This window comes from Saimiri boliviensis, chromosome 6 (assembly GCF_048565385.1).
Source record: "Saimiri boliviensis isolate mSaiBol1 chromosome 6, mSaiBol1.pri, whole genome shotgun sequence".
Taxonomy (NCBI): domain Eukaryota; kingdom Metazoa; phylum Chordata; class Mammalia; order Primates; family Cebidae; genus Saimiri; species Saimiri boliviensis.
The window spans coordinates 95,172,394-95,184,718 of record NC_133454.1 but is presented as its reverse complement, the minus strand read 5'-3'; the positions used below and the strand labels follow the sequence as shown (position 1 = coordinate 95,184,718).

Genomic DNA, 12,325 nt, shown 5'->3' with positions numbered 1-12,325 from the left:
AATGATTGTTCCTTTTGCTGTGCAGAAACTCTTAAGTTTAATTAGATCCCATTTGTGTATTTTGACTTTTGTTGCCATTGCTTTAGGTGTTTTAGTCATGAAGTCCTTGCCCATGCCTATGTCCTGAATGGTATTGCTTAGGTTTTCTTCTAGGGTTTTTATGGTATTAGTTTTTATGTTTAAATTTTTAATCCATCTGGGTTAATTTTTGTATAAGGTGTAAGGAAGGGGTCTAGTTTCTGCTTTCTCCACATGGCTAGCCAGTTTTCTCAACACCATTTATTAAGCAGGGAATCCTTTCCCCACTGGTTGTTTTTGTCAGGTTTTTCAAAGATTAGATGTTTGTAAATGTGTGGCATTGCCTCTGAGGCCTCTGTTCTGTTCCATTGGTCTATATCTCTGTTTTGGTACCAGTACCATGCTGTTTTGATTACTGTAGACTTGTAGGATAGTTTGAAGTCAGGTAGCATGATTCCTCCAGCTTTTTTCTTTTTGCTTAGGATTGTCTTGGCTATATGGTCTCTCCTTTGGTTCCATATGAAGTTTAAAGTATTTTTTCCAGTTCTGTGAAGAAGGTCTATGATAGCTTGATGGGGATAGCATTGAATCTATAAATTACTTTGGGCACTATGGCCATTTTCACAGTATTGATTCTTCCCAACCATGAGCGTGGAATGTTTTTTCATCTGTTTGTGTCCTCTTATTTCCTTGATCAGTGGTTTGTAGTTCTCCTTGAAGAGATCTTTTATATCCTTTATTAGTTTTATTCCTAGGTATTTTATTCACTTTGTAGCAATTGTAAATGGGAGTTCACTCATGATTTGGTTCTCTGTCTGTTTTGGTGTATAGGAATGTTTTTGATTCCTGCACATTTATTTTGTATCCTGAGTCTTTGCTGAAGTTGCTTATCAGCTTCAGGAGGTTTTGGGCTGAGGCGTGGGGTCTTCTAAATATACAATCCTGTCGTCGGCAAATAGGGACAATTTGACTTCCTCCTTTCCTAATTGAATAACCTTTGTTTTGTTTTCTTGCCTAATTGCTCTGGCCAGAACTTCTAATACTATATTGAATAGGAGTGGTGAGAGAGGGCATCTTTGTCTAGTGCAAATTGTTAACAGGAATGCTTCTAATTTTTGCCCATTCAGTATTATATTGGCTGTGGGTTTGTTGGAAATAGCTTTTATCATCTTGAGATACATTCCATTGATACCCAGTTTATTGACAGTTTTTAGCATAAAGGGCTGTTGAATTGTGTCAAAGGCCTTCTCTGCATTTACTGACATAATCATGTGGTTTTTGTCTTTGGTTCTGTTAATGTGGTGAATTACATTTATAGATTTGTGTATGTTGAACCAGCCTTGCATTCCCAGTATGAAACCTACTTGATTGTGGTGGATAGGCTTTCTGATGTGCTATTGGATTCAGTTTGCCACTATTTTACTGAAGATTTTTGCATCAATGTTGATCATGGATATTGGCCTGTAGTTTTCTTTTTTAGTTGTGTCTCTGCCAGATTTTGGTATCAGGATGCTGTTGCTCTCATAGAAAAAGTTAGGGAGGATTTCCTCTTTTTACATTGTTTGGAATAGTTTCAACAGGAATGGTACCAGCTTCTCTTTGTATGTCTGGTAGAATTTAGCTGTGAACCCATCTGGACCGACCTGGACTGTTTTTGGTTGGTAGGCTATTAATTGCTGCCTTGAATTCAGACCTTGTTATTGGTCTATTCAGGGTTTCAACTTCTTCTTGGCTTAGTCTTGGGAGTGTGCAAGTGTCCAGGAATTTATCAATTTCTTCCAGAGTTACTGGTTTATGTGCATAGAGTTGTTTGTAGTAATCTCTGATGGTAGTTTGTATTTCTGAGGAATCCGTGGTGATCTCCCCTTTATCGTTTTTTATTGCATCTATTTGATTATTCTCTCTTTTCTTTTTTATTAGTCTAACTAGTGGTCTGTCTATTTTGTTGATCTTTTCAAAAAACCAGATCCTGGATTTATTGATTTTTATGAAGTGTTCTTTGTGTCTATCTCCTTCAGTTCTGCTCTGATCTTAGTTATTTCTTGTCTTCTGCTAGGTTTTGAGTTTTTTTGGATCTTGCTCCTCTAGCTCTTTCAGTTTTGGCCAAAGGGTGTCAATTTTAGATCTTTCCTTGTTTCTCATGTTGGCATTTATTGCTGTAAATTTCCCTCTAGAAACTACTTTAAATGTGTCCCATAGTATCTGGTACATTGGGTCTTCATTCTTGTTGGTTTTGAAGAAAATTTTTATTTCTGCCTTCATTTCATTGTTTATCTCCCACTATTATTGTGCGGGAGTCTAACTCTCATTGTAGGTCATTAAAAACTGGTTTTATATATCTGGGTGCTCCTGCATTGGGTGGTTTGAATTTGATCCTGCCATTTTGTTACTGGCTGCTTGTTTTGCCCGTTAGTTGATGTGGCTTCTTCATTGAGTTGTTGTTCTTTACCCTCTGGTATGTTTTTGCAGTGGCTGGTACTGGTTGTTCCATTCCCTGTTTGGTACTTCCTTCAGTAGCTCTTGTAAGGCAGGTCTTGTAGTGATGAAATCTCTCAGCAATTGCTTGTCCATAAAGGATTTTATTTCTCCTTCACTTATGAAGCTTAGTTTGGCCGGATATGAAATTCTGGATTGAAAGTTCTTTTCTTTAAGAATGTTGAATATTGGCCCCCACTCCCTTCTAGCTTGTAGGGTTTCTTCCAAGAGATCTGCTGTGAGTCTGATGGTCTTTCTTTTGTGGGTGACTCGACCTTTCTCTCTGGCTGCCCTAAGGATTTTTTCTTCATTTCAACCCTGCTGAATCTGACAATTATGTGCCTTTGGGTTGCTCTTCTTGATGAATATCTTTGTGGTATTCTCTGTATTTTCTGGATTTGAATGTTGGCCTGCCTTGTTAGGTTGGGAAAGTTCTCTTGGATAATATCTTGAAGAGTGTTTTCCAACTTGGATTCATTCTCCCCGTCACATTCAGGTATGCCAATCAAGCATAGATTAGGTCTTTTCACATAACACCATAGTTCTTGGAGGCTTTGTTCATTTTTTTCACTCTGTTTTCTTTAATCTTGCCTTCTCGTTTTATTTCATTGATCTGATCTTCTATCTCTGACATCCTTTCTTCTGCTTGATTGATTCAGTTGTTGAAATTTGTGTATGCCTCATGAAGTTCTCGTGCTATGTTTTTCAGCTCCATCAAGTTGTTTATGTTCTTCTCTAAGCTGGTTATTCTAGTTAGCATTTTGTTCTAACCTTTTTTCAAGGTTCTTAGTTTCTTTGCATTGGTTTAGAACATGGTCTTTTAATTCAAAAGTTTGTTACCACCCACCTTCTGAAGCCTACTTCTGTCAATTCGTCTAATTCATTTTCTGTCTTTTTTTGTTCCCTTGATGGTGAGGAGTTGTGATCACCAGGAGAAGAGGTGTTCGTTCTTTGATGGTTTCATCCTTTTTGCACTGGCTTTTTCCCATCTTTGTGGATTTATCTCCCTTTGATCTTTAAAGTTGGTGATTTCAGAAGGAGTCTCAGTGGACTTTTTTTGTTGAGGTTGGAGCTATATCTTTTTTGGCCTGTAGAGGGCGTTGCTGGGCTCTCTCCGGTTCAGTCAGGTTATTGGGTGGGTGGGTAGTCCTTCCCCCGAGTTTGTTTGCAGCTCAGATTGGGCCTGCCTTTCCAGTGGCTGTCTCCCAGAGCTCAATCTTCCTGGTTGGGGTCAAACTGGTGTAGTTGCTTCCAAACTCTCTAGCGAGGGCTTCAGTTTGAGTTCTGTGGAGGTGGGGCCTGCTAGGCCTTATGGTTTGTTTCCCTGCTTTCAACTCTGCCTCCCTTTGTGGGATGGTCTGTCCCGCTGGCGTTAGTCCAAACTTCTACCCAGGTTCCTGGGACAGCTTACTGCAGCTGCTGGCGGGGGAGCCACTGCTCAGATCTGCCTTGACAACCCACAGCCCTCCACAGTCTGTCAGGGCTCTCGCGGACGGTGGGTTGTAGGAGGGATGGGGTAAGCACAGGATCCAAATCAGAGCACCGAGGGGATGAAGCCCCTGACCCTCGGAGCTGGCTGCACATTTCAGGTGGGGACGTGCCCCCCTACATCTTGATTTGTCCCCCAGGTGGCTATTGCCCTGCAGCTTCTTCCCTGGGCTATTTTCAGTGCTCTATCGGTCCCAGTGAAATGAACCCGGCACCTCGCGTGGAATCGTGAAGTTGTCTAGCCCTCTGTATCTTGTTCACTGGGAGCTGCATACCAGGGTTGCCTTCTCATGGCCATCTTGGCGCCACCCCCCCCCTTAATATTAGTATTTTTAAAAATTGCCTATGTTAGTGGACAAAATGGCATCACATTTTTGCTTTAATTTACATCTTTTGATATATACAGTATTTGACTATTTTTCAGATAGTAATGATTTATATATTTTTGTAAAAAATTATGCTTTCTGTATATTTGTTGATGGAACATTAGAAATTTTATTGTTTGCAAAATCTCTTTATATAGAGATGAAGTAAGTCCTTTGTCTATTAGTTATTTTGAAACATATTTTTCATGTATAGAAATTTCTAATTTTGTTTGATCAAATATATCATTTTATTATTTTATCATTTATGCTTATAAATTTCTTACATTAAAAACTTACATGTTTACTTATTTTTTCTTTTAGATTCTAAGTACTTTTATATTTTATGTTCAATACATCTAATTTATTTAGTATATGATTTAAGATAAACTATTTTTCTTTATAGTTCACTTTCCCAGCATTCGTTTTTTCAATATTCCTCAGTTTAAAAAATATTTTCTTTAATAAAGACATATAAAGATTTTTCATCTATAAGAGTATGTTTCATGTTATGTACTTTTCCTTAATAACAAGACAAAACCATTTTTTTATATTATAGCTTTGTAGCATTTTATTTAAACATCTGATAGAACAATTTCTCATTTTTCTTTCAGTTTAATGATTTAAAATGTTTCCATTGTAATTCTTACCAAAAAAATTTGGTGATTCATTACTATTTATTCTTTCAAATTAACTTTAAAGTTTATTGCATGGAACCTATCTGAACATCCCACTGCCACTTCCCATCCCATGAGATTACATTAAACCTGAAAATCTATTTGGGAACAACTGACATCTTTGTAAACCTTTTACCTAGCAATAGCATTTATTTTTTTAATATTTAATTCCAATTGTATTATAGTTTTTATTTTACATATTAACTATATTCATGTCTTCCTTTCAACTCTTCTTCCTTCCTCCCCTTGGCTCTCTTCTCTTCTTCCTCCTCTCTTCTCCTTCTCCTTCTTTCCTCCTCCTCCTCCTTCTCCTATCCTTGATATTTTGATTAAGATGCTTTCCCCATAATGTCTTCTAAACTATTTATTATCAGTGTGGAAAAGCTGTAATTTTTTTTTTGTTTTTGTTTCGAAAAGGATATATCTGATCATTTACTCAATTCTCATTGATTCTTAAAATGCAAATTGATTTTATAGACAGTGTGGGGTTGTTGCTTGCAAATATGAATAGTTTTATCATTCTTTTATTCTTAATTGGTTTTCTAATTCAGTTTGCTTTTTGCTTTTCATATCCTTCACTTTTTCTCTTATTTTCATAACTTTGTCCTTTTTCTTTGCATCCTTGAAGTTTTTCTCTATGTTACTTTGAATTCTACTTTTATAAACCTCTTAACAATAGTGATTTCAATTATGCTATTGTGTTATGTTCCTTACATTTTACTATAAAAATTAAATTATATGGCCAAGTTTAAAAACTTTATTGTGAACTCATATGTATACATTGCCTAGATTCTCCATAAATATTTTCCTAAACTTGCTTTTTCACATATCCATCCAGTTATCTATTCGTTCATTAATCCATCGTATTTTTTATACATTTAAAAGTAAATTGTGGACCTCTGCAGACTTCCCCCAAATTATTGTAACATGCACATTGTTAATCATAATTCACTATTTGTTTCAAGGTTTTTTTCAATGTAAAAAAATTCACCTACAATGAAATGGACAAATATTAAATAAACATTTCTTGAGTATTGACAAATGCATACACCTGTGTAACCCAACTACTTATCAAGATATATTACCTCCACCCTGGAAAGTTCTTCTATGTCTTCTCTAGTCATGCTCTTCTCCCAGTCACCCTCTAGAGGCAACTACTATTCTAATTTTTTCTACCATAGATTAGTTTTACCTCTTCTAGAATTTTATATAAATGGGATCACAAAATTGCATTTTTTGGTAACACCCTTCTTACAGCATAAAGTTTTTGAGATTACATGATGCTTTGTGTGTGTTCATAGTTTATTCTTTTGTATTGCTGAATAGTATGCTGTATATGCATATACCACAAACCTTTTATTTTTAACATTGATTTCTATTGATGAGCCCGTACTGTTTCTGTTTGAGGTCATTATGAAAAAAACTGCTATGAGTACTCTTGCATAAGTCTTTTTGTGTACATGTTTCCATTTCTCATTGATAAATAGCTAGATGTGGAATTGCTTAGTCAACTATCCTCATTTTAATTTCCTTATGAATTTTTCTTATCACACCTGGATCCATCTTCATCTAAACTTTTTGGTGTTGCATCCTCTCTTACTGTTCTTTTCATCTTATTTGTTTTCTCTTTACCTGTATGTTCTTGCTTCATTGAGTCTGTGTATTCTTGCAGCATATTAAGATTGTCAAAGTTTTAAATTATTTTTTCTGGTTCCTAAAGTGAATTACTTGCAGAAAGCATACTATTTATTTTTGTTTTTAGGTTAATATATTTGTTCCCTTTTTTTGTCAACATTTTGTCATGTATTCTATAATTATTTTCTTTTTTTACTTGCGCTTGAAGAAGAAAGGAATGTTGACCACATGTTTGCTAACTGGGTTGTTGAATTGCCTTGATTCTGCTCACTCTCAGTGAGTGCTGATAGCAAGTAGATGGGCATTGCTGCTGGTATAATTCCCAATTTCTAGCAGATATCCATGGATATGCTTGATTGAGGTAGATGTTTCACCTATGCCTGTGTTTTTTTTTTCTGATCATCTGACCTGATGCCACACCGGGAAAACCCATAGCGTTTTCTGCAACTGTGGGGCTTTCTCTCCCTCTACTGCTTTGTTTGTGGGAGATATTCCAGGTGTCATGGAATCCCCACAAATTTCCCATAAACTTCCTACCTGGCAGGTTGCTGTTGGTTGCAATCTAGTAGAAGTATGAAGATTTTGTGGGGATGATAGAATCAATTCTCTAGCCAGCACAAAGAAAAGAAGAACCTTTGAATTGAGGGATGGCTGCCTAGAACCTCATTTGAACAGGTAACCAATCAGAGAGCAGTCAGAAGGAGAAAAAAAATGTCTTTTGAACTGTTTTTCAGGCATATAGGACTCTCCTTTTTCATTTAGCAATACAAAGTCAGGGCAAACGTTGTTTTTTTGTAGCCTAATCTACCTACCTAATGTCTAATAGTAGTCTATCTATCTAATTGTAGTCTAATTTATCTATAGTAGATAGTGGGAACACTTTTAGAATTTTAACAAGTGCTTATTGATCAATCTTGACGTTTTCTTATATTTCTGTGTCTTATTGAGAAGCTCGAAAAGACAGCTTCAAAAGTTACTGGCCTGATTTCAAGAGTGAATTCATGATAAGAAATATCATGTACCAAACATCATATAAAATAATAAAAATGATAAATACATAGTACTTGCTGTTTACCAGGCACTGTTCTCGGTCATAGACATATACTTGTTGAATTAATTTGCAAGTTGTTCCTTCCTAGAATGAAAGCTGTTAGAGACAGGAATCAAGTTCTAAATTTATAGCACTGGCATCTGGTGCAATGTCTAATTTATGATCAGTATTCAAAAAGATTGAATTAATAGTCATTTTGGGAACTGTGCTGGATATATAGCTGATGGAATGTTTAAAAAGAATCAACATAATAGTTTTCTTTCCATTTCTGTCACTGTGGCTCTGTCTCTGTCTATCTGCTACTTTTTGTCTATCTTTCTATTGTTTAGTTTATGTGTTATTATTGGATTTCAGGGTACTTTTGAGATAATTTTTAAACATAGATTTATATAAAACAATGACTCTTTAAAAGATGGTTTAAAAGAAGACATTATTCCCAGCCCTTTGGGAAGCCGAGGCAGGAGGATCACAAGGTCAGGAGTTTGAGACCAGCCTGGCCAATATGGTGAAACCCTATCTCTACTAAAAATATCCAGGCATGGTGGTGCATGCCTGCAGTCCCAGCTACTTGGGAGGCTGAGGCAAGATAATCACTTGAACCTAGGAAGTGGGGGTTGTAGTGAGCCAAGATTGCACCACTGCCCTCCAGCCTGGGCCATAGAGGGAGACACTGTCTCAAAAAAAGAGAAGACATTATTTTTAAAAGATGACTAAAATGTATATGGTGATCATTTAGTGAGCTTTTGTGATACCAGAAGAACACCATACTCTGAAGGCCTTTATGGTGATATGGAAACAAATCATTATGTAATATATCTAAGGACCATAGGGATAATACAAATAAAGTACCAAAGGGAAGAATCAGAAAAACTTTCCAGATGCGCAAAACCTGTTAGGTAGAATGTGTACACATTATTTAACCATTGTTAAGATGGAAAACTATTGGAATCCTGGAATTAGTAGCTTGTTTTTCAGCTTCCTGCTGGAGGGTGGTTGCCCTGGAATTAGCTTCCACCAATTTAGTCTAGATTAGTCTGGATCTTTCCCACATTTTCATGTTGTTTCCATATAACAGATTTTTTTCTAGACGCTTAGAAGGAAAACCCTTGAGGCTGGATACAAGTGCATTTCACCTGAACCTGAGGAAGCAGGTCACTGAAACTTCTCCTTGGTAGGGAGACTTCCTAAATGCCACTCTTGGAGCTGATGATGGCTGAATGGGGAAGGCAATCCGTGCTGAGATCCCTTTGCAAAGGGCTGGCATCAGAGACAGTTCTGAGTGGGGACTCAAGGAATCCCTTGAAGTCAGGAATCCCTTAGGAAATTATAGTTGTAATTTTTCTTTCTTTTTTTTCAGGTCTCTTATTTGGCGTGATGTGTACATCTATGGCTGTGGCTGCATCTGTCATGGGAGGTGTTGTGCAGGTAACAAAAGAAGGAAAAGACACTTTTGATTTCTCAGCAACTTCCCCCCACTCTCTTCTAATGTCTCGCCTCTTCCTGCAAGATCCAAAGGCTGACATTTAATAATACCAACTCCAAATAAAAAATACATGTAAAATGTTAACCAAAATCACTTTCAGAAGGGGAAACTATTAAAACTAGTGATGGGATAGTGAAATAAAATTAGAAACTCCTAAAAATTCGCATCTGAGAATTTATTTTCTTGATATAAAAGTGGTGATAATAGTAAAAACAATAATAACAATTAACATTTATCTAACATTTATGTAACACTATGTTCTAGGCAGAGTCCTAAATGTATTATTTCATTTAATCTTTATCACTTCTCGTAAAGGTAGTATCATTAACGTACTAATTTTCCAGAAGAAGAAACTAGATGAAGAAACTAAGAAGTAACTGTCTCAAAGTTACATAATTAAAGAGTGGTAGGACTGGGATATCTACTCACCTCTACCTATCATCCAAGCTGAACTCACAATTCCTTGTTCCATAAAATATCAGTGCTAGAAGGAGCCTTATGGATAATCTGTTTCAACACCTTCATTTTGAAGAAATGTGAAAATAGAAAAAAAGTGAAAATATTCTGTTCAAGTTTTTACAATTAGAGGCAAAGCTAGGTTTATGACCCAAGTCTCTTGAGTCACCGATCCCCATTTCCCATGTTGCTCAGCTCACAAAGCAGCACCAGATAAGCACATCTTCAGATTCTACCCCGATTCTCTCAGTCCCCTTGTGTCTTTGTGGGGTTTTGTTTTTGCATTTTTTTTTTTTTTGAGACACAGTCTTGCTCTATAGTGCAATCTTGGCTCACTGCAACCTCTGCCTCCCAGGTTCAAATGATTCTCCTACCTCAGCCTCTCCAGTAGCTGGGATTACAGGTGCCAGCTGATTTTGTATTTTTAGTAGAGATGGAGTTTTGCCATCTTTGCCAGACTGGTCCTGAACTCCTGACTTCAACTGATCCACTGGCTTCAGCCTCTCAGTGTGCTGGGATTACAGATGTGAGGCACCACATCCAGCCTTGTGTAATCTGAACATCATTTAAGAGTTTCTCATTATGGCATATATTTTCAAAAATGTTTTTCAAGTGAAGATATGAGTTACAGTGAGTGAATAGTGATCATTAATGTTTATAGAATGTCTTCTATTTCCCAGAGCAGTGTAACTTACTTGATCCTTCCAATGACTACTTAGATAACTTTCATTATTTCCATTTTAGGATTTAGGGAACAAATCTGGGATAGTTAAGTGATAGAATAATTCACTTGTCTACATAAAAGAACTTGTGGCACTGGAAACATGGTGACCTTTTTAATAAACTATTAACATACTGTTTTTTCAGAGTTGCTTTGTAAACCCTTCATAATGTTTGAAGCACTCTGATATATACCCATCTATACAGTAGAAGTGGCAAGGTGGTGATGTTTGTCTAGTGATCTCAGGCACTTGTTTTAGGTTTATTTTTCTATTCATGGAACCTATATTTTCAAGTCACCTCTGATGACTTGTGCCCCACAATCAGTATTTACTCTTAAGAAAGTATCATTATGTCCAACTGGTCGTGATTTCAGTCACTAAATTGTTTTCTTCCAGAGATATTTGTATTGTAAGCTTCTCTGCAATTGAAGTATGAGGGGATCCAGATAGGCAAAGACTCCTCCAAAGACTGGTGGAAAATGATTCTTGTAGTGAGGAGAAAGTTGTGAGTGATGCATTCATCCACCTGCCTTAGATGAGTAGGCTGGACCCACCTTCTTGATTGGTTAAAATGTATGCCATGTAGTTTAAGAGATGCTGATAGGCAAGAAACAAACACCGTGACCCCTCGTTTCCTTGGAGAGGTATTTGTCTCTAAGGTGGTCCACTCATTTCTCTGAATACATCTAACTTTGATGAGCAAAAAAAGACAACTATATATAATTCCCTTATTTAATTTTCCAAACAGCCTTACTAAATTGAATTTAATGGCACAACATTCATAGTCAGATTTACATATTGGAAGAAGACAGGAACCCAAGTAAAGGGATGAGGTACAGAGCCAGGTTTAATTTCACTTCGTGTTTCTGAAAACCACCCAGTACCTATCGTATGTGTTTATGGATGGTGCTGGGAGTGAGGGTGAGGCAGCTTAAGTCCCTTAAACAAAGACCTTTTCAATGCTTTAGTTTAAGACTTTAGAAAGTATGTTCTGGAAAGCCTCATCCTGTGACATGCTCCAAGAAAGAAAATTTCCACAGTCAGAAGGTTTTGGAGTACAGGGCACCCTGTATTCCACTCTCCAAAATCCACATGATACAGGGGCATATTGAAGGCTACAAAAAATCCTGTAGTAAGGAAACCTGTTTCACTTGAAACATGTGACCACAGAACCACAATGGGGTGGAGAGTGGAGGGGCTGGAGGGGCTGGGGTCAAATAGCAGCAGGGAAGATCAGTTAATGATTTGCCAAGCTTCCTTTGAGAAAGGTTGTTCTATCCAATATGCTGCTTTCCTAATGATTATCAGCCAATTCTGCTAAGAGCTGTCAATGACTTCTAGGCACATTTTAATCTCAACTTGAGAAAAAACTTTCTAGATACCATAACAGTCTAGCAATCAAATGGCATGCCTCAGGGATCAGAGCTCCCTAATAGAGCAGGTAAGAGAAGTAATAAAAAGATAATTATAGTAGTAGTCAACATTTTGGGGCCTTTATGTGCTCCCTAGTCCTCAGACAATATTCTGTGTTTTTCTTGGATTCCACATTGGCCCCAAATGGGAAGCAAGTATTAGTGTACCCATGTGATATGTGAGGAAGCTAAGGCATAGCAAGGTAAAAGATCTTGCCCAAGCCTCAAAGGCCACCCTAACCCCAATGCACAAAGCTATCGTCCTGTATTTGCATGAGTAGCTTAGAAGGGATTTCAGCATTGATGAGAAGGCTGAATTAGATGTGCTACAAGTCTTCCTCTGATTAAACATGATTAATATTAGCAAAAAGAAAGGTAAAAATTAAAGTTAGTTTGCTTTTGTACACTACAGAAGTATACATAGTTTTAAATCCAGGAACTCTTGAATTCCCTTCCCCACCCCCCTCACTTTTTTTAAAATCATATGAAGGTATTTTTGTTCTGAGGCATGATGGCTAGTGACTGTAAGAGATTGTCAAATATTTT

The 12,325-nt window shown here is 37.0% G+C and overlaps 1 protein-coding gene across 3 annotated transcripts in view; it reads left to right on the top strand.

Annotated features, from left to right (window-relative positions):
- The window catches only part of SLC5A12 (solute carrier family 5 member 12), a 59,878-nt gene that overhangs the window by 34,503 nt on the left and 13,050 nt on the right, over nucleotides 1–12,325 (top strand). For all 3 annotated transcript variants that reach the window (XM_074401254.1, XM_074401253.1, XM_003919930.4), the window contains one exon: nucleotides 9,064–9,131. In XM_074401254.1, the coding sequence (XP_074257355.1) occupies nucleotides 9,064–9,131 (68 nt within the window). The remainder of the gene's footprint in view (nucleotides 1–9,063; nucleotides 9,132–12,325) is intronic.